At 42.0% G+C, this 22,718-nt stretch overlaps 1 protein-coding gene across 7 annotated transcripts in view; it reads right to left on the bottom strand.

Moving 5' to 3' along the window:
* GPC6 (glypican 6) overlaps positions 1 to 22,718 on the bottom strand; it is a 1,136,844-nt gene that overhangs the window by 908,286 nt on the left and 205,840 nt on the right. The window contains exon 2 of one of the 7 annotated variants that reach the window (XM_039518919.1): positions 5,761 to 5,840. The exons of the other annotated variants lie outside the window; for them this stretch is intronic. Within the exon in view, the coding sequence (XP_039374853.1) occupies positions 5,761 to 5,773 (13 nt within the window). The 5' untranslated portion in view covers positions 5,774 to 5,840. The remainder of the gene's footprint in view (positions 1 to 5,760; positions 5,841 to 22,718) is intronic. 7 annotated transcript variants of the gene reach the window in all.

Genomic DNA, 22,718 nt, shown 5'->3' with positions numbered 1-22,718 from the left:
CTAATTTTAAAATCGGAATGATCCTTTAAATAATATTAAAACAAAAATTAATCACTTCAAAAGTCTGACAGAACCCTCTCCCAGATATTTAATGGCTTTGCGCCCCCCAATTTTTGCTGGATATAAATCATCCCTCAATATTTATCTTAGGAAATTCAGATATCAAACTTTGTCATGAATGCATATGATATTATCAGAGAGATAGCTAGGCCAAGCGATAGAGAGGAATCTGAAGCCTGCTCCATTTGCACCAGTTTTAGATTAGTGTAATCTTATTGACTATCGTGACATTCTTGATTTACACCTGTGCAAGATCAGAATCAGACCCCTGGTTTGGCTCAGCTCTGCACTCCCACCCCACATGCCTGCTAATAACTAATAGTGCTGTTGCAGCTGTGCTACTGCACAGCAGCATCCCTCACTTCTCATCAGCAGTAGCAGCTCTGAAGCCACCTATCAGCTGTTCTCAGTGGGAGCAGAAGTGACATTGGTTCCCATTAAAAACATCTAAAACTGGCATCAGCCTTCAGCAGATATATAGCGGAGAACAAAGAGAAGCAGGACGTTTCTCTTTATTCCAAAGGCTACTTGCTGAGAAAAGTCTGGGCTGGCTTACTTATCCTGCTTCTGCTACTTCCTACTGGGAATTTACAAATCATAGAGTTTTCCATCGGCAATCTGACTATTTCCCTAACAAGAGTAGCATCCCATCATCATCAGAAGCTAAAAGCTTAAATAGTAATAAAAATAATTTAAGGAATAATGATGAACCCTAGCCAATCATGCAAAGTAGTCTTGGGTGAAAACATTATTCTTAGGACTCAAATATTTAAGATTTTGTTACCCTTACCTAAACTTGTATAATTTCAGATGTAAAATTATCCAAACCTTTTAAAACTCCAGCTGCAGCATTTGACTCAAACTCCTGTGGCAGTGAATTGCAAAAACTGAATACACACTATGAAGTGTATTACCTTATATTTATGCTAAGCAGACAGGTCATAAATCAAACTCTCCATTATCACCACCACTGCCCACCCTATATAAACTGTTATAAATAGATAGATATCTATGTATGAATCAGATATCATGGCTCTAGGATACATCACCCCGCATTCACTATTTACAACTTGTTTGCATATTGTTCAGGGAGGCTGTATTAGGGCTGATCACAATGGGACAACCCATGCACTTAAAATTGAGCGCATCAGCATTTCATGCAATCAGCTCATATTGCTCAGAACCTTCCAGGACTGGACCCTTACAAAGGTAAAAAGCATATCAGCAGTTCTCAGGATCATATAACATTGCAAACACCTGCTAATGTGCCCAGTGAAAGCTTCTACAGAGAGCAGACAGAGAGAACAGAGTCCAAAATATCTGAAGCTTTGTCAGGGAACGAGTGGTGAACACTCATCTCAGCAGTGAATGATAGCCACAAAGATGAGCTCACATGACCTACAAGCACATTAGCCCATGTGGTGGTGTTTATCTCACATTAAATTGGTTGACATTTCATTGAACTCAACTATGCTCATCATCACAGGCACCCTGCACCCCACCCCTATTCCATTGCTATCAGTATTGAGCAACATAGCTCCCCCTACACATTCGTCACAAAGAGTTTCCAACCAGACTGGTGGAAAAGCTACATGCCAATCCAGGTCCTGCACTATGGACATTTTCAATCACCACAGAGCACGACTTATTTCGAGGCGTCCCTTGTGGTCTTAACTGCATCAACCCTATGAAACGATGAGTGGTTGACTAAAGATGTTTGGAATGGTTTCCAACTCGCAGATCCAACCATTCAACCACCAGGATTTGACGTGCCACGCTACCTTTGACCTGTGCTAAACTGATTCCAAACTGGCCAAGGAATATGCGCAGCCAACATGGGGATGCACGACAACCCACTTTGTCAGTGTTGTCTCCATCTGTCAGTGGCACATGTACAGAGTGTCATCTAATCAGATTTCATGGTGGCCTTGGGGCCCTTCATTCTGCTGCTGAAGCTGCTGGCAGGTGGCTTGGCAAGCACTGCAAATGCTAGAAGAAGAACATAGCATCTTTCCTCCATCCACTATCTCGAACCACTAGGTGATGCCCAACTTATACATTTGGCAGGAATGTGTTGGACAAATATAGTTCCACTTTCAGGAACCCATTATGAAAGTTTTTTTTGTAAGTGTGACTAATAGGTCATTTTAAAAAAAGACATACATTTGACTTTTAAAAATAATTATTCTCAGTCATATTAGATTTTATGAATATTGAATGCAGTTTCTTCACTTTTTTAATTACTTTTTAAATGGATGACCTTTTTGTAATTTAAAATACCTTCAAAGTGTAATGTATAAATACATATGTAGCCAGTCTTGAAAGAGACTTTGCAGCTGGGAACAGACCCAAATACTTAGAGCAAAGATCACTAGTCTTTTTCTCGCAAATGTATAGCTCATTAAGGGTCCTTTAGCGATCTTATGCACTGCTATATGTGTTACTTCACTTACACCATATTTCTTCTACATGGCACAAAGCATCAACCAACATCAACCCTTTCCCTTTATCACCATAGCATCTGACCACCTCCCAAGTAGTTAAAAAATAAAAAGAATAATTTTTCTTCCCAGGCTTTAGTTGTAGCAGCTTGATCGCTAAACAGGGATTTTTGCAGGGCCTTTTTTTTTGTTTTATCTTTTACTTGCTTTTTTAAATTTGTGTCAGAATGTGAACGTGTCAGTTTATGCAGCACATAACATGAAAGCTACAACAAATAAATGAGTTTTGGATTTAGTTGTGAAAGTGGCTCATTCTACTGTGATTCCCAGTTTTTTGAGGAATGAGTTCCATAATCCAGGTCCATCCCGAGTGAGTTCTGTCCCCAGGACTCACAGGTTTCTCCATACTGATTGATGTTTTCATTGTTCTCATGGAATATAGTGGTTGAGGGTAGGTAGAGCTGGTGCTGGAACTACAGGTGCTGTTGCCGCCCCCCCGGGCTTGAAGTGGTTTCCATCATATACAGGGTTGACAGTTTGGTTCAATGTCTCTCAGCATCCCTGCTATACCAATTGTTCCAATGCCCCTGAACAGGACACTCCATTCACTAGTGAGTCAGTGCAGAGAACAATGCATTGAAGTGATGAGTTCACGATCACCTGTGCTGCCAGTTGGAGCTTTTTCTAAGTGTGTGGCTTCCTTCCTAGAAAGGAGTTGCTATAATGAAGCTTAGAGGCCATGAATCAGTGGATCACTGTGGACAGAACAGGGCATGATCTACCAGCCAGTTGCAGACATAAGTAGGTGTTTTTTGCCAAAATAGTCATTTGGGCATCCAACAGCACAAAGTCCAAAAGGACCCCAAAATTGTGGACCAGCTTAGTTATTTGAGGACTAGTGCCTTTGATGTCCAAGGATATTAGCAGGAAGCAATGTAGAGTGTTGCCTACCAGCATCACCACAGTCTTACTTGGGATTAACTTTTGGCCTGCTGCTCTTCACCCAGATTTTGCCTAAGAAGGTGGAAAGGTGGGAGATGGTGCTGTTTATATTTGATCTAAAGGAAAAACATACAGCTAGGTGTAGGGTTACCAGATCGCAACAGTGAAAACACGGGACAGGGGGGTGGGGGGTAATAGGCGCCTATATAAGAAAAAGTCCCAAAAAATTGGACTGTCTCTTTAAAAATGGGACATCTGGTCACCCTAGCTAGGCGTCTCCTGCATAGTACTGGAGCTTCAGTCTATACTGTCTCACCTGTGTAAGACAGGCTAGGGAACTTCCCCAACACAATTCCTAGAAAATATATCTTTTAGAAAGAGATGTGTATGGGGTAGAGAGATGAGCCTTGTGGGACTTCACAGCTGAGGTGACTGAACAGTTGTCTAGAACAACTCTCTGGGCTTGGTCGGAGAGGAAGGATCTGAGCCATTTCAGCATGTGTCCCCAGACACCTCTTCCACCCCTGAAGCATCTTGAAGGTGAGCCAGGAATATCTGGTGATCAGTGTTAAAATACCACAGAGGTCCAGCAGGAGGACTATAGATGTCCTTACCTTATCTTTCTGTGTGTCCTGTTGTAGTCTGAAATCTGACTCTAGGGATCCAGAATCCCAGCAAGTGACCAGGGACACTAGAACACTTTTTTGGTAGCTTCTTAATTAACTTGATTAGAAAATTATACCAGGCAGCAGAATACAACATCTATGGAGTTAAACAATTTGTTTGTTTAGTACTGGTCAAAGCTATTGCTAATTTAGGGCAAATGGCAGATTTTCTCTTCAGAGGAGATGTTGATAATCTCAGTTAATAGTGACCCCATGTGTCCTCTACTCTTCCACTAGACAAGGATTTGGAACACAGACGTGGGTGATGTCCCTGATGGCCATCAATATGTATTCTGCCCTTACACCATGTGAAATGCATCACACAGGTGATTTAGGTCTAAGTGACATTTCCAATAGATTTTGCATTTGGACTTGGCTTTAGCAAACAACTACTTTCCTAACAATGACAAAGTGCTAATCCATAAAACTCTAATTTATAAATCTTTTTGTTGTCTAGAGGTAGTCTCTGAAGCAAAACCCAGAACCATCTCTCAGTATTCTCTTAGGGACAAGTGAAATCTCATTAAGGGTCATGTTAAAGACCAGTTCACTTGCTCCTCGTACCTCTTTATTATTTTTTTTGTCAGCTAACACAGATTAGATCTGTTTAATGTGAATAAAGAAATATAGAGCCTATGACTGGAACCCTAATAAGATATATGATACCCTTCTAGTAGGCACACATATATATTCATAGTATTGTATATGAAGCAGTATATCAGTCATACTGTATACACCAGAGAACACTACTAGGATTGATCATTCAGCCTTAACCCTGTGTTCTGACTTTGGGGTGACAAATTTCTCAAACATATGCCTGTAATGCACTGTGGGTTTTTTAAAGGATGCCCCCACCCCTGCACCCACCTCCAGAATTGAACTTACAAGTAGAGCTGGACAGGAAATGGTTTTCTCATGCCATAAATGTTTTCCAGATTTGGGATTTTTCCTCCAGTTCTGCACCATGACAAAACCAAGACCTTTCAACAAAAAAGCAGAAAGATATCCACATCCCAGAACAGCCTGGTATTTAGGACACACATCTGAGAGATCTGGTTTTAAGTCCTCTCATATTTGAAGCAGGGACTTGAACGCAGTTCTTCCTCACCCGAGGTTAGTGATCTAACCACCAATGTATTCTGAGATGTGGAAGAGGAGCTCTCTCCCTCTTCCTCCCTACCCCCTTCCTTCTGGGCACCTCATCCAAAATAACATCCTGGACCAGAGAAATCTTTCCCAACACAAGTTTTGCCAAACATGATAAGTTTCCGCGAAAAGTTTTGATGTTGATGTCTCAGCAATTACAAACTGTTCCCAACCACCTCCAGTTACAAGCTTTTTTGTAATCATTTATATTGGGCTCCTACAACTTCCCACTGGGTGCACCAACCTGTGCTGCAGCATTTTAAAAAAACTGCTTCTCAGAAAAAAACAATTAAAAGGAAACTATGGTCAGTTCTGTTAAATATGTTTGTCTTATTTAAAAATAATAAGTCATACCATATTCTGCATACAAACATTATTACACACTTCAGACTTCTAATCTCATTTGCAATTAAAGACACTATGCTAGTTCTTTTCTTGATGATGCATTTCCAACTGATGAATTATGTGAGTAAGTTTAAAATACAGGCATTTTTACTCAGAAATACCTGCCCCATGCATAAGAACTCAGCATCCTTTTGAGATCAGCCAGCTGTGGGGTGGGTGGGGAAGAAGAGCATTTTTCCTTCTAAAGAAAAAAAAAGGTGTAATTTTCAACACTGAGATTTAAAATTAGATGTAATTGAATCTTGATCAATAACAAAGAGACTCAAATATTCTATTAAAACATAATTCTGGATTTATTTATTTATTTTTTAAATTGTAATGGTAACGTAATTGCATCAAGGTCTGTAGAAAAATGTTCTATTAGCCAGACTGTAAAAATCAATCATCATCTTCAGTGAGCTAAGTTGAATGAGCCTCATTCAGCATTCATTTTAATGACAGTTCTATACCAGGTCTTCAGGCTACTGAGCTCTCTAATGTATAACTACCTCCTCCACCAATAATACTCACTTTATGAGCAGCACAATAGGCATTTCTCCAATAATAACAAAGACACAGCCACCTTTCTGTTTTCTTACTTATCCACCAGCTCCCCTTCAATAGTACATTAAATAGACTGAACCAGACACCGGAGCAATTCTAAATATATCTGTGCATCAGGGTTTTTTTAAGCACTAAATGAACATTTTTATTAGATACAAAAACATTATTGTGAACCACTGATATTTATTTCCTTCTGCAATTTCACTTGCTTTTATTCTTTAAGGGTAAATTGTTGCTGCCCATTCTCAGGCAAAACTGCCATCGATTTTAATGTGAGTTTTGCCTGTGGGGGACTTACAGAATATATCCCATATGTTATTTTTAAAGAGGCCTTCAATCAACTACCTATTGAAACTACTGTTAGAATTGGCAGATGATAAAAGTGAGATTAGAATACATGGGTTTTGGACCCTGCAAAACACATGACATGGCCAGACACCTGCTGATCTTCATGAATCGCCTATTCCTCAGTTAATAAAGTTCTGCAAACTGGATGCTCCAGGTCTGACCACTTTGCCCATCACACAGTGAACAACCTGAGACATACTGATTAACCAGAAGCTTATAAAATTCTGAGCCTGTTCTTGGAAACACAAATCGCTTATATCCCACATTAAAACCTAAGTGTACATTACAAACTACATTAAAAGTATTTACTGGATTTTGATTTCTAAACATGTAGGCATCATTTCAGAAACACTTTGTAGCTCTCATGCCGCTTTATGCACAAATAATGCTGACTCAGAACAGCACTGTTTGTTCACTTATTTCATTGTTGCCAACTCTCAGTTTTATTGTAAGTCCCACGATATTTGCCATTTCACTTGGAGCCTCAGCTCATGCAGTCATCTTCCTACATGATTATCTTCTCAGCTTTCCTTAAAAGAAAAGTTTCTAGCCTTCTTGGTTGCAGAGAAAAGCTTGAAAACATGACTCAAGTGCACTTGAAAAGCTCGGAAACTAGAAGGCTAGTCAAGAAGCCAAACAATTATGTATAGTTTGATTAAATTAATATTTTGTGGAGGATGCCCTCATTTTAAAAACACTAAGTACTAACCACAGGGGAGAGGGGAACACACAATACTTAAATAAGTATGTTCTATAAATTAACGGGAAAACTCTTCTTATTCTATCAGTTACTCTTTGTCAACCCACTTCTATATTCTTTGCAATAAAACCAACAAACTCATTTCACATAAGGCAAATAGTCATCAAATGAAAACAACTTTCAAAGGGGGCTGGACTAGTAAATGAGAGATGAAAATAATCTGTCATGGGTTTAGGAGAAATCTGTACCTGTGATCTCTACCCCAGTCTCTCCCATGATCACTCTTTCCAAGGGACAGGCCTCTACCTCCACTGTAACCAGAATGACTCAGACTTTAAGGTCAGAAGTGGCCATCATGATAATCTATTCTGACTTCCTGAACATTGCAGGTGAAAAGAACCTCACCCACAGACTCCTGTATTAGACCCATAACCTCTGGCTGAGTTACTGAAGTCATGGTTTAAAGACTTCAAGTTGCAGAAAATCCACCATTTACACTAGTTTAAACTTGCAAGTGACCCCTGTCCCAAGCTGCAGAGGCAGGAAAAAAAAACAAAAACAAAAAAACAGTTGGGCTCTGGCCCTCCCTCCCTGCATTTGAGTGACTCAGAACTTTCCCACTGTTTCCCTCCGACTCTGACTCAGTCCCAGAGTGGATTGGTGGTGGGTTTTTTTTTGTTTTTTGTTTTTGCCAAGCGGGCGCCGGTGTTCTTGGTCCCAGGCAGGCGCGGGGCCGCGGTTGAAGTCGGAGAGAAGCCGCGGCCCCATGCCTGCCAGGGACCAAGAACACCGGCGCCCGCAGCCTGCAGCCCCGGAGTTCTCTGTCCCCAGCAGGCGCAGGGCCGTAGCTTCTCTCCCCTGCTGGGCACTAGGCAGGCCCTGCACCTGCCAGAAACAGAGAACACCGTGCCCACAGTCTGAGTTCTCTGTCCCCATCAGGTGCGAGGCTGCGGCTTCTCTCACCTGCTGGGCACTAGGCAGGCACACATAAATGCCCCGGCGGGCACCGCATTGGGGACCACTGCTATAAATGGTTGTAGTTTTATGTAAGAGAAAATAATAATGTTGCATAATCAATAGTCATTTAACTTTCAACATTGTGTGTGATTTTTATACTTTTCAGAAAGTCATGTTAAAATCTAAAATGGGAATAATCTGCAACTCAGAATATAACACCAGCAGGATCAGTTATTCTGGTTAGATGGATAGAAATAATCCTAATTTCTCCAGTCTCTTCGTAATTAGTTTTTAATATCTTTGCTAAGATTTCCAGTTATCTCAGAAAATTATCTGATGCTCAAATGGTCAATCATTTATCCTTTCACCACCTATAGGTGACTTTTACAATTTTGTAATACTGGCCACTCCAATGCAACATCAGACTTGCTGCAAGAGTTATTTTAGCATCTCTGTCAGTGAGAAATGGCTTCTTACTGTAGTGCTTTTTCCTTGTTGTACAACTGAACTATGAGATATTAGACTATAGTTCTGTTATACCTATTGAACAAACATGGGCAGTTGGAATACTAGGCCAGGGGAGGCAAAGTCTAACCAAACCCAGGCAGTGGCCCCGTCCACACTCCACCCTGAGGGCCCGCGCTCGTTCTCCCTCTCCCTTGAAGCTCAGCTCAGGGTGGTGGCCCAGGGCTCAGCCAGCCAACTGCCCAGCCCAGTTTGGGCAGGCTAGTGCTCTGGGAGGCCAGCGTGGGCTCTCTGCTGGCCCGGGGCTGTCTGCTGACCCTGGAAAGGTGGGCCGGTGCTCAGGGTGGTTCGGCCAGGGCCCCTCCAGCTATGGTGGGGATGCAGCTCGGGACTCCAGCGGGTGAGAGGGGGATGGAAGGGGCACGGTAGGGCAGGGCCTCAGGCGGAAGGGGCAGGGCCAGGGGGCTAGCCTCCCCGAAGGGAGAGGTTCATGTGCCACCCATGTGAACAAGTTTTGCAGCAAAAGTTACAAAAGCAACTTTCTGTTAATAAATGAACTAATCGGTATGTCAGAAACCAATTTAACTATTATTCCCTGAAGTTAGAGAGTTGTGAGAATCTAAAACTCTCTAGGGAATCTAGGAATTTATATACTCCCCACCCACACCATGCTGCTATTTTTTTTTAAATTCTCAGTGAAAGTAAGTATTTCAAGGGAATCAGATGTTTGTTCTCCTTCAGCTGATGGAACTGTAGTTTGTGTTTTGTACTGAAGCACATACAGGTCATCAGAATCTGTCATAAACACTTTTAACCTGTTGCTGTTCTACTTACTGAAGCACACACAACATTGTTCCTGGCCTTTATCTAAGATCTGAATGATGAACTGCATACATCCTTAAAGGAGTTGATATTAGTAGCTACCCTGACAAGTTTTCCATTTCTTCCTCCCTACCTCTCCTAAACGGAAGATGCATCCAAGGTAGTTCCTAGCTTATCTTCCTCTCTACATTTAATAGACATGACTGCCCTGATCTGAGGGCTCTTTATAAAGTAGCAAGTGGGAAATGGCAACACCATTGCCTCGCTCCAGCAAAAAAAGAGAACAAGACTGCTAGGATACCATACCACTTACTGCATATGACCCTACTGCTAGTGCTATCAAAAGTTCTAGGATGCGAGAGCTGAGGAGTTAGATTTAATTTCATATTAAAATAATGCCTTAAAAGGTTAAAATAGAAGTGCAGTTGACTTTACTGAGTTATTTTCCCCAATACAGACAGATCTGAAGAGATTTTCCCCTATAGTATGCATTATACAGTCTTGGAGTCACTTGGCTTTCCCCTCCCCAACCACCATCCTATGAATTGACTACACACTCAGGCAAGGGTCCTATCACAATCATGGAAGCAGCTGAGTGATAGTTTACATTTGTAAGTAAAATAGGTAAACACTGTAACAGAGAAAAATGGATAATGACTTCATATTATTCTATACCACAAGGAGGCATTTATCAACATTATATATGTAGTTTATGATCGATGTCTTGAAGACTAAATGGATGGGCATACACTGATGTATGTACCTTTGCTTATAGGCACTGATAGAAAAGGTTTTTTAAAGAGACAACCACTCTTCCATCCTTTTTTAGAATTCCGAAAAAGCTCAATGTGCATTATTTTGGAAAAACAAACAAACATATCACTCAACAAAGAGGCCTAGTGCCCTTCTATTAGGTCAAACCCTTACCTCTTTAGGCACTCAGCAGAGTATAGTCTGGATTTGTATATCTGAATATTTGTAAAAAAAAAAAATTATTCCTGAGAAAGCTGGCTAATAAAATATCAACTAACAACTTCCCTCTTTTTATCCTAAGTCTACTGGATTCTCTTTCAACTGCAAATTTATTTTTTGACCATTTTTTGACCAAACTAAGAGATCCTGATATTAACACTCTCTCGCACACACACGCCCACACACACACACACACCCCTCCTCCCTCACCCCGGTTTGTGCACCCCTCCCCCCACCAAGAAGTGTGGTCAGGGGCTAGGGCCGGGAGTAGGGGGGAGGGGGTTGCAGACAGGAGTAAGGGGCCCTGGCTGGAGTTGGAGATGGAGCCACAGCCAGGTGCCGAGGCCAGGGCTACAGCTAGGTCAGGTCTGGGGCCTGGAGCCAGGGTCCAACGCTGCAGCTGGGAGCAGGACCAAGGCTAGAGAGTGGGGCCGTGGCAAGGAGCAGAGCCACAGTCAGGGCCGGCAGACAGGGCCACAGTCAGTGGCTAAGCCAGGGAACAGGGCCAGGAGCAGAGCCGCAGCCAGGCCACAGTTGGGAATGGCAGCTGTGACCAAGGCTGGGTGTGGAGTTGTGGCCCGGATGGGCGCCAGGGACTAAGGCCATGGCTGCAGCGGGCAGGACCAGAGCAGAGCTGGAGGCAGAGCAGGACTGGGTGGTAGTACCTCCCCGCCTCCATGGAGGCTGGCCCAGGCCCCACTGCACCCCCCTGCCTGCCACACCCTATAGTTCGGGGACCACTGCCATTGTGAAATTACCTAAACACAATATGGCATCAAAGGCAAAAGAGACACAAATAAGTATTCCTTTCTAATGACACTTATCAATATTGTGGTCTGAAGTGCTACTTGTAACATGAATATGTAAAAAAGTGTTCAATATATGAGGATGATCAGTACAAACGGGTCTTTTAAAAACATAACAAGATGTGCTAATACTTGTATGGAAAGTTCATGTTAATAATGATGAAGTGTTTTGTTTGTGTTTTTTTAAAGGATTCAACTAGATGTTGGTGTCTCTTTGATAAATGTACTTCTCCCCATCCTTGTGAAAGGAAAAGCAGCATCTACCACAGGAAAAAAAACAAACCACCTCTGCATCACATCAACAGTCTTACCCTAAAGAACAGGGTTTCTCAAACAGGGGTCGCCGCTTGTGTAGGGAAAGCCTCTGGCGGGCCGGGCCGGTCCGTTTACCTGCCCTGTCCACAGGTCCGGCCGATCGCGACTCCCACTGGCCGCGGATCGCTGCTCCGGGCCAATGGGAGCTGCTGGAAGCGGCAGCCAGTAAGTCCCTCGGCCCATGCCACTTCCAGCAGCTCCCACTGGCCCGGAGCAGCAATCGGCTGGATCTGCGGACGGGGCAGGTAAACACACCGGCCCAGCCTGCCGGGGGCTTTCCCTACACAAGCGGCGACCCCTGTTTGAGAAACCCTGCTCTGGACATTAGAGAGGCAAGAAAGAAAACCTAGGGAAGAGGGTTAGAAGGGCTCAGAGACACAGCAGCAAGGTTTAAGATGGTGCAGACTTTGGCTGCTGAGTAGAGGGTATCTGAGCTGGAACTTGAAGTAGAGGGTGGGCTTGAGTTCCGCTACCAGCCACTAGGGAAGTGGCATAATCTGGGAAGTAGAGGAGAAGAGGGCCAGAGACAATTTTCTATGGAAAGACTTTGATACCCTGGAAAGGGGAAAGCACAGAGTAACCTGGCTAGGGTGCCAAATCACAAAAGAAGAGCACCCAGAGTCACAGAGAGTAAGAGAAATGGCAGGATGCACAGTGAGCAGCAGAAGGGAATGCTAGACTAGAGAGAGATAATTCCCAGAGCGGCCAGGAAGAGTTGCCCTAGCAGCGAGTAGAGCCCGTGACACGCCCAGTTACAATATGAACTTTGGACATAGTTGCTTGTGTGTTTTATTTCCAAAACACAAAGTCCACAGATATTCACATGGAAATATTTTTTGACATCCTGGTTCTGCTTTGAGAATTTTAACTGTTTAAAGAATTGACAGATGCTTGATCAGAACACCCTTTTCTGGGCCTTCCAGTTTGCATGCACATGTCTGTGGTCTCTGGAAAGTTTCAGTGGGGCCTATTTGCCATTGCATTGTCGTCTCAAATCTATATGATTTTCCTTCTGAGCTTAATATTTCTCTATCACTGATTTTATTTCCTTGTACAAGTGTCTATTTTGAAGTTTCTGTATTTATGTAGTCTCTCCACATTCCTTGATAAACAAATTAATTTCAGTCAATTTTGCTACACTATAAAAGTCACTTGAGTGACTTCTGCAGTCTTCGCTCAACACCATCAGGCTGAATTAAGTGTATACATTTTCCGAAACCTGCATGAGTCCAGGTTTTTCTCTCTCCTTCTTCCTCCTTCACCCCAAATGCCGACAGTGCTCTCTCTAAGATGGTGAAGTTCAATACCACTTTTCAATAAGATTATTACAACAAGGCACAATCAAGCCCTAACTTGACATGAACATGAGATGAGACCAAACAACAATTACCTTGGGGGTAGGAGTGGGAAGGTATGAGGAGGACTACAACAGTTAGATGCTACTGTTGTGCTGGTTAATAATGCACATTGAGATCCCCTCCGCATACATGTTTTTTGCTAAGATACTGTTAGAGAAGAGCACAGATGCAATCACAGCCCCAGCGAAGTCAATGGCAAAATTCCAATTTGCTTCAGTAGGGCCAGGATTTCAGCCTTAGGGCTTGGCTACACTGGAGAGTTGCAGCGCTGGTGGTGGCTTTACAGCGCTGCAACTCACTCACCATCCACACTTGCAAGGCACATACAGCGCTGTATCTCCCTGGCTACAGCGCAGGCTGTACTCCATGTCTGCCTGGGGAATAACGACTGCAGCACTAGTGCTGCAGCGCTGGAGTGCCAGTGTAAACAGTGATTAATCTTACTACGCTGTAACTGACCTCCGGAATTTTCCCATAATGCTTTTAACTAATAACTTTCTTTGTTTTGTTATGATGCCTCTCTTTGTTTTATTGTGAACTCGGAGCTGCTTATCTGAAAAACAAACACAGCTACTGTTTGCTGTGAATGAGGCAGGCAGGGGGATGAATGTCCACAGCCTAGTGTTTGCTTGAGGAGAGAAACAGCATGGCGGGGTCGGGGGGAAGGGAGTCTGTCAGAGCAGCTGCTTATCTGGTCTGCAGGCTATTTGCATTTAAGAGTGAATGAGGGGTCGGGGAAGTGGTCAGAATTTTCAAGGCAGGGAGCATGAACGAGGAGGTGAGAGGAGCCGAGGGTTGCACTGATATCGCCTTGGGCAAACTTAAAAGAAAGGAAGGCATCGGAACTTGCAAGGCAGGGAGCTGACACATAGTGTCAGCTCCAAAAATCCACTCTCTCTCTCTCTCCCCCATGCTCCCTGTCACACTCCACCCCACCCCCTCTTTTGAAAAGCATGTTGCAGCCACTTGAACGCTGCGATAGCTGCCCATAATGCACCACTCCCAACACCGCTGCAAATGCTGCAAATGTGGCCACACTGCAGCGCTGGTAGCTGTCAGTGTGGCCACACTCCAGCGCTCTCCCTACACAGCTGTACGAAGACAGCTGTAACTCCCAGCGCTGCACACCTGCAAGTGTAGCCAAACCCTTAGTGCTGTGTCTTAAAAAGGGACTTTGAAGAGAAGGTGAAGGCTTGTCAATCTGAGTCACAGAGGGAGGTGTGAGAATAGGGAGCCAGCATGGAAGGAGGCAACAGAGAAGGAGTGGGAAAACAGGAACATAGAAAGCTAAGTGGTTCAAGGTCATGGGGCTAACAACTGTAAATGATTTAAAACAGGTTTCCCCGATTTCTAAGTGTGCAGTTCTGATATATATATTTTTAGCAAATTTGTTAAATACCTAAGAACCCCAACACCAGCAACATAAAAACAGTAATACAATATTTTCTATTTCACAGGGCAGACTAGACTACTATATATGCAAATAGGTATCACTGAGTATCATGAACTCTCCAAGGGAAACAGAAGTTCAGCCAGAATAGGGCAATACATTGACTTCCTTTGCTTTCATTTTTTACGCTGCATGACGTCTGTGCCGAAAGTGGCAGACTTACTACAGATGTATAGTCTTATTTTAGTAGATTTACCCTACCAGTAAGTTTCTTCTGAAAAGTATAATATTCCAAAACACAATTGCCACTTTACCAGAACAAAATAATATTAAAAAATGATGATTTACACATAAGTCACCACCCTACAAGTTCACATGCTGAGGTACAAATATATTTATTCTACTTCAGCTGACAATGGACAAGCAATAAACCAGAATATGGCAGCTCAGTAAATTCACACTTCATGTGGTACGAGAATATTACTGCAGTACATATGGCATGCACTCACCGCACTTGACAGTTACCTTACTACATACTATTTAATGCAGCGCTGTTAGCAATCTGGATAATATTCAGAGCTAGACCATTATATATGTCTAGAACCAAAAGTACAGTGTGAAAAGTATTTGTAACATGTCAAATATGACTTGCTATTCAACCAGACAACATTCATAACCTTTTGTTTGCTTTGGTATGAATAGATTCATGTTTGTTAAGAACATTTCTTTTGTGAAAATGTGAGCATTTGTGTGAATCAGGGAATCGGCAACCTTTGGCACACGGGGTTTCAGGAAATCCCTCGGCCCACGCCACTTCCCTCCGCCATTGGCCTGGGACGGCGAACCATGGCCAGTGGGAGCCGTGATCGGCCGAGCCTGCGGACGCAGCAGGTAAACAAACCGGCCTGGCCCGCCTGGGTGTTTACCCTGGTGGGCTGCATGCCAAAAGTTGCCAATCTGTGGTGTTAATGAATGTGAATGTCCATGTGATTTTGTCAACAATGCTTGCTCAGACACCCCTTCAGTATATAGAGTAGATCTGCATGCATGACTGGAGTGAAGCTGTTAAGAGAAAAGGAGAGACTAAGAAGAATAAGAGTACTTGTGGCACCTTAGAGACTCCTGTTCTTTTTGCGGATACAGATTAACACGGCTGCTACTCTGAAACCGGAGAGACTAAGAGAATTTTAAAAGTCACTAGGTTTCTCAAACAAAAATACATATGTCAACATGAACAACAACGAGGAGGGCAGAGCCTGTGTGGGCAAGCAGCTGAAAGTTCCCTTGCCTGGAGACAATATGAACATACTCTATTCCCAGTACATGGAGCAATGTGGCCAAATATTGAAGCAGAAGGATCAGTGCTTTGATACTACAGCCACATGAATACCTGCCAGCACTGCCTGGAATGGCTCAACAGAAAGAAAGGCTACCAAGGAGAACTAGAGAAGGAGCAGTAAGAGCTGCTTGAGAATTTTTTGCCAGAAGGTGTTTTCTGGGAGCAAAACTAATTTGTCAAAAGCAGAAATATATCAGGGCAGTGTGACAATTTTGACAAATGTCCACTTAAACCCCCCAATATAGAGACTTTAGACATTTTGGGAATGAAGTGTTTTGATTTTCTTTTTGAATTTTCTTTTTTTTTTCTTCCATTAAAAGAGTTAAAATGTGTCAAAGTCAGAACAAAAATGGCTTTTATGAAAATCAAAATGTTTACTTCAACATGAAAGATCTCCCCTTCACTTCCTCCCCAGAATTTTGTTTAATTTGAAATGTCAAAATTTTAGGTTTTGTTCCATTCTGGAAAAATACTTCGAACTTGTAGAATTTCCCACAAAATGGAAAATCCAGTTCCCCCTCCCAGCTGTAGACCATAAACCATAGAACCAACTGGAAAGAACAGAGACACAGAGAAATCTGGATTATGTATTGCAAATATTGTATCCAAAGAAAATAGTAAATATGTTCTCAACTCTTCTGTGAACAGATTTTTGCAGTTATTAAAATTGTAAATAACTGAGTTTGTTCAAACATTTGAAGCTATTTTTTTCTCACTTATTGGTTGCTATGAGTAAATGATATTCACCAGATAATAGTACACCTAGGGCACTTTGAAAAGTTTCAACTTCCATGATAACGGTGGTTTCAACAGGGGTTTCTTTCTCTTTGCAAGTTATTCCTATTCATAATTATTCAACAAGTTTATTGTTCAAACAACACCAATAACACTTCACTCTTATATAGCATTTATACTACTACAAAACAAAAAACAAAACAAAAACAAAACTTTTCAAAAAAGCTGTAAGAACCCTTCCAATCCAAATACTCCTGGGAACATTCATTCATAATAATTATTACAATGCTTGTTTTACATGTACATTTTGTCCCATGAATTTCGACAAAGTTTAAATAAAAATGTATGTTGACTTTTATATTTTAAGAAAAAATATAGACTAACTGGGTTTGTTGGAGGGATTTTTTTAGTTAGAGAAGTAATTGTATTCATAAATGTCTAGAATGTATGGCTGCTTGATTTAATAGCTTTAGTGTTGCATTAATGCTAGCATGGAATTAATTATTTAAAATCATCGTTTAAATCTTTTAATGCAGTTGCTTCAGTCACTAGCATTAATTCAGCTCTGATGGTTGGATTAGTGGTCTTGATACCATCTTTATCAGATACTCTTTCACATTATGTGCTAAGGAATTCACAGCTCGGTAAAATAAAGAACATGATTCACTAGACTTATTTGGAATGATGTCATAACTATCAAAGCATCAGAACATATTTAAATAGTAATCAGATGAAAAAGATAAAACGTGTTGGGCATGAAAACAGATCCCATTGACCAACACGTTTTATTTAAAAAATGAGGAAATAACTTTACCAACTCTTTTATACAACCTTGGATCTTTATTGCATCATGCATGCTTTGCAAATTACTACAATCAGAGCTGAAAATTTTATGTTGATTAGAACAGCAAAGTCAACCCATCAAAACATTCTCTGTAAACCTCTGTTTCTTGTTCTGCCTTCATCTAATAGGTGGCTCCCTTTACCATGTGCCAAAATTTACAGTTCTAGTCATTGCTTTTGCTCCTAAAGTTTTTAGGCTCTTTAAGCCAAAACTTAAAAGTTTAGCTCTAAGAATTCAGAGTCTCACAGAGGTTATTATTGATTTGACAGGGAAAAAAACTACAAAAAAATCTTTATGGCAATAAAATGGTACATTAGGCATTCTTTTTTACCCTCTGGAGTGTAAAGTTAATAGTCCTTTTTAACCTGAATGCATGTTCTGGAAGTCCAAGACCACTGCTCATCAATCTTTCCGAGTATACCAGATTATGACATAACTAAAGTAGCTAGCAATTCCAGCCTCCTATTCAGTTGTCAACACCATAACCTACCAAAAATTTGGGCTGCTCCTGCCCCAGTTTTGATGTAAATTAAACATGAAGCATCTCGAGCTCCACAAGATGTTTAAAAAGCATAAGGAATGGAGCAAGATTAGGGCAACAGGAGAAATGCTGGTACTCTCCTCAGCAATGAACATCAGGGGTGTTCACAGCTGCTTCCTCAGCTACACAGTGGGCAGCACTGACTAGGCTGTTTTCATGGTCTCCTACTCACAAACACACACCAGTCTATACTTTTTAAATTACATTTATCTTTACTCCTCAGTTTACAAACATGTCAGGCCACAGGTCTACAGACATTTCCGCACAGCTTTCTCTCCTCCATCCAGCTCATCCTCTGAGTTTACCCTTTACTTCCTGTTCCAATTACCTCATTCACCTAACAATTGCCACCAGGTTCAGTAATCTCCACCAGTAACAGGTTGATTGATTCCAGATTAAGCCTGCAGTCTTCTCTGTACTGCAGCAACCTCACTGATCAGTAGGGTGACCAGATAGCAAGTGTAAAAAATAGGGATGGGGGGTAATAGGTGCCTATATAAGAAAAAGCCCCCAAAATCGGGACTGTCCCTATAAAATCAGGACATCTGGTCACCCAACTGATAAGCGCACTACAGCTAGCACTCTGTCACAAGGGGTCACACAAAACAAAGCAAACCAAGCCACCAATGCAACAAAGCCTTCTTCTGACACACAGAAAACATTCTGCATCTTCACAAAAGTGGGATTGGTTTGTTTATTCTTAAAATAAAAAAAAAATCCTCAACAGATGATGTACATAAGCCAAAGCTCAAGACTTAGGCTCTTGGGGAATTAGGTCCCCAACTCCCATTGGCAGTCATTGATAATGAGTAGGGCCCTACCAAATTCATGGCCGTGAAAAATGCATCACAGATGATGAAATCTGGTCTCCCCATCCCCCTGAGAAATCTGGTCTTTTGGATACTTTTACCCTGTACTATACAGATTTCACAAAGGAGACCAGCATTTCTCAAAGTGGTGGTCCTAACACAAAAGGAGGTTGGAGGAGACTCGCAAGGTTATTGTAGGGGGTCATGGTATTGCCACCCTTACTTCTGCACTGCCTTCAGAACTGGACTCCTGGCTAGTAGCTGCCATTCTCCAGCTGCCCAGTTCTGAGGGCAGTGCTGCCACCAGCAGCAGAGCAGAGGTAATAACAATACCATGACTCCTCTACAATAACCGTGCAAACCCCGCCCCCAATACTCGCTTTTGGGTCTGGAGAGTTACAACATTGTAAAATTTCAGATTTAAAAATCTGAAATAATGAAATTTATTATTTTTAAAATCTTATGACGATGAAAATGGCCAAAATGGACCATGAATTTAGTAGAGCCCTACTAATGGGGAGCTTAATTGCCTTAAGCTCTTTGGAAATATCCCACCATTATATATCTGATGTATGACAGCTCTGGTAGGAGCATTAGAACTTTAAAGATTTTTAGAAGTTAGCTTATGTGGTTATCTGTGTGTGATCAAATGCACCCCTGTATTCACACCCTGCATGCTACTGTAATAATCTTTGTACAAACTATGCCTTGCGAGGTATCATTTGAAAATTAACAGCTTGCTGATTAATAACATCATGGTGAAATGTCTGTAGCAACATTATATGGAAAGTTATGAATATAAACTGAAATCACGACTGAAATGTGTTTGCCAGACAAGTCTGGGGAGGGGGTAAATGTGTTTCTCAAAGAAAAAAGGACAAGCTAACACCTCTAGCCAGATGTAGTCAAAGTTGATTGGTGATCGCTTGTCAAGTGGCCATTCTTTGGCAACCAAGAGACACAGGAACATATTGATCTGCATTTTCACCAGCAGCAACATGGAACCTCATTCACCATGAGACTCCATGTCTCCAACCTAACAGCTGGAAGGAATTTTATCTAGGGGTAACCCTCAATAAAATGCATTTCAAAGGGTGACTGGATTATAAAAGTGAGGGGCAAAAAATCCAGGAGTAATTTCTCTTTCGTTCCCTCTCCCACCTACAAAGACAATGGAACCAGCCTTTTGATTTTGGGAGGGATCTTGACATGACAATTTAGTCAGCCCTGTTGCTGGGAACACATGATAAGGATTTTACCTTGAACCAAGTCTAGTTTGTTAAGTTTTAGCTACTAGAAAGCATTTGATCTTTATTTTTCCTAGTATTCATTTCTGACTTTAATACCTTGTACTTGTACTCACTTCAAATCTCTCTTTGTAGTTAAATAAACGTGTTTTATTCTTTAATCAAAACTAGTCCACTGTTGTCTTTAAACTGAACTGTTTGGATAACTCAAGTTAAAAAGCAAACTACAAGGGCAATGGACCTCTAACACCTGAACAATCTAGGAGAGGACTGGACAGTACAGAGCATATATTTTGGGAAAAATTCGGGACTGGGAGTGTGTTGGGGTCACCCTGAAAATGTTAACCCAGTCTGGTGGAAGCCAGAGTGTGCCGGGAGCATGCTGGCTAGCTAGAGCTATACAGACGAACATTCAAGGTGTGACTTGCAAACTGTCTGGCTGTTTGTGAAGGGCCTAGCTTGGGAGCTACAGCAGCAAATCTGGATTGCACTAGTCTGGATTTCACCTTGGAATGGGATAGTGTGCAACTCTTGTCTGCAGAAAAGTATGTCTTTTCTTAAAAGAGATTTCTGAGGCAGTATGACTTTTCTGAAGAAGAGGTTGGCTTCACACAGAGCCAAGATCTGTGGTCAGGAATCAATACCACCTTTAGAAAGGTGGCTTGTTATGTTTAACAGAGAGAGTGTGGAAACCAGCAGGACAGAGCATAAAATCCATTACACCATTCACATGCCACTCAGGCTTCCTCAAAAGTTAACTATCACTGCTATCAAATGAACTGTCAGAATGGCAGCGAGTTTTCATTCACTGAGAGGTCCAAGGTCTAAAATGCCAATTAAATCTGGCATACAAAATAAACTGTGGTCACATATTGAATACCAGTGCACTGGAAAAGCCTAAAACTCCTTAAATAATAAATAATAGTCTATCACCTTTGCTGGGGGTAGTTTTGTCTCCTTTTAAAAACATCCACCACAGCAGTGTTTTCCCAAAGGCAGGAACGTGAATTAGATGGACCGATGATCTGATTCATTAAGGCAACAGCTATGTTCGTATGACAATTTCCTGCAGATGTTCTACAAAATTACACTAAAGTGAAAATTGAAATGGAATTTGTCAACTTCACTCACAGATCTTATCTGGAGGGAGCAGTATAGCTCCCAGCTTGCAGACGCTATCGCCTGATTTAATGACAGTTCCCCAAAATTGACTCTGACGCATGCAAGTTGTATGACAGAGTGGGATTTATCTAAGTCAAATTATGAACACTGCCTTTTTCTGTGTGTGAAAATATTGGACACTGATTGGATATGCCCATAGTACCTATTGTACTCCACTACAGATAGCTGCCCTACCTAAGAATGATGTTTGTCACATCAAGACAGTAATTGAGAGTCATCAGCCAAACTCCATGAAACAATCGACTTCCTACATAGGGGCCTGCATGCAGGGTGGAGGCAGAGGGTAAGGATGACTGGGGGGCCTGAAGCACGTGGCACAGAGGAGAGACCGTACTTAAGAAGCAGGGCTCTGCTCCATGCAGGTGAGGGGAGAGGGCGCAACCATTGCCTGGCACACACAACTGAAGGACTTTTAGGAGAGTGAGAGCAGGAGGGACTCCGACTAGCCCAAAGTGCTGATTGACAGAAGGGGTGAGCTCAGACTAGGGGACTTTTTCATTTTCAAAATAACTCTGTAATTTAAATGCCTAAAGCAGGGGTCAGCAACATTCGGCACTCAGCCCAACAGGATAATCCACTGGTGGGCCATAAGATATTTTGTTTACGTTGACTGTCCACAGGCACAGCCCCACGCAGCTCCCAGTGGCCATTGACCACCACATTACGCAGCTCCCGGACCACAAGACATTCCTGGTCAACGCCAGCAGATTACCCTGATGGACCATGTGACAAAGGTTGCCAACCCCTGGCCTAAAGAGTGAAAATCACCGTGGTTAAACCATATCTTTGCTAAGCCTCTGTTCCTTGCTCTCCTGCCATGTTGTCTCCAAAAGGCTTAAAGTAGAATCCCAGAGCATGGACAGCTTAGGCAGAGTGGTAAGCAACTGGGAGAGGGGCTTAAGAGGTCTCAGACACAAGTTTTAGGGCATAGGGTAGCAGCACACCATGTTCCAAGGTAGGGTATCAGACAAAAGGACAGAGCCTGGGAGCATGCCCTATAGATCCAAAGCTAGAAACAATGACTAGACTTTACCCAGACCAAGTTGACGTGGATCATATGGGACCCAGCAACTGGATCCACTCACAACAGATTGGTGACCACACTATGGACTACTGAACCAAGTTCTAACAATCACCACAGGAATAAAAATCTTGATGATATGTAAAAAAACTTAATTCCTCATCTTTGGAGACATGAGGTACATTGATTTATGTGTAGGTCCTAGAAAAACTGCCACATTATTTTAAATTATTCAGTACTGAAAGGATTAATTTTAAAGAACAACCACTACATTATGTTGGATTAAACATCGCATTCCCTAGAAGGAAGTGAAGTTTGAAAGTTACAGAATGTTAAGATTTTAAAGTAAATGATGAAACAGTATCTAAACTGGGTAATATACCAAGCAATAAATTCTGACAAAACATGAATTATCTGTCTGGGACAGCTATCAAATTGGTTCTGCAGATTAAATATGTGCCCCAGACTGAATGCATACAGGTATTAAAATCACAAGGTGCTGCTGAAAGTGTTCAAATTTGTCCCTTCTGTAACTCAACTGAAGTCGGGGGGAATTACACCAGGGATAAATTTGTTGAATTTATGGACAGATTTTAATCACCATCATAGTGGAACACAGGTCCCTGACAACAGACACTCTTCCAAACGTGGGATTGCAAGGTCAT

Source organism: Mauremys reevesii, linkage group 1 (assembly GCF_016161935.1).
Source record: "Mauremys reevesii isolate NIE-2019 linkage group 1, ASM1616193v1, whole genome shotgun sequence".
NCBI classification, from domain to species: domain Eukaryota; kingdom Metazoa; phylum Chordata; order Testudines; family Geoemydidae; genus Mauremys; species Mauremys reevesii.
This window is presented reverse-complemented; position numbering and strand designations above follow the sequence as displayed.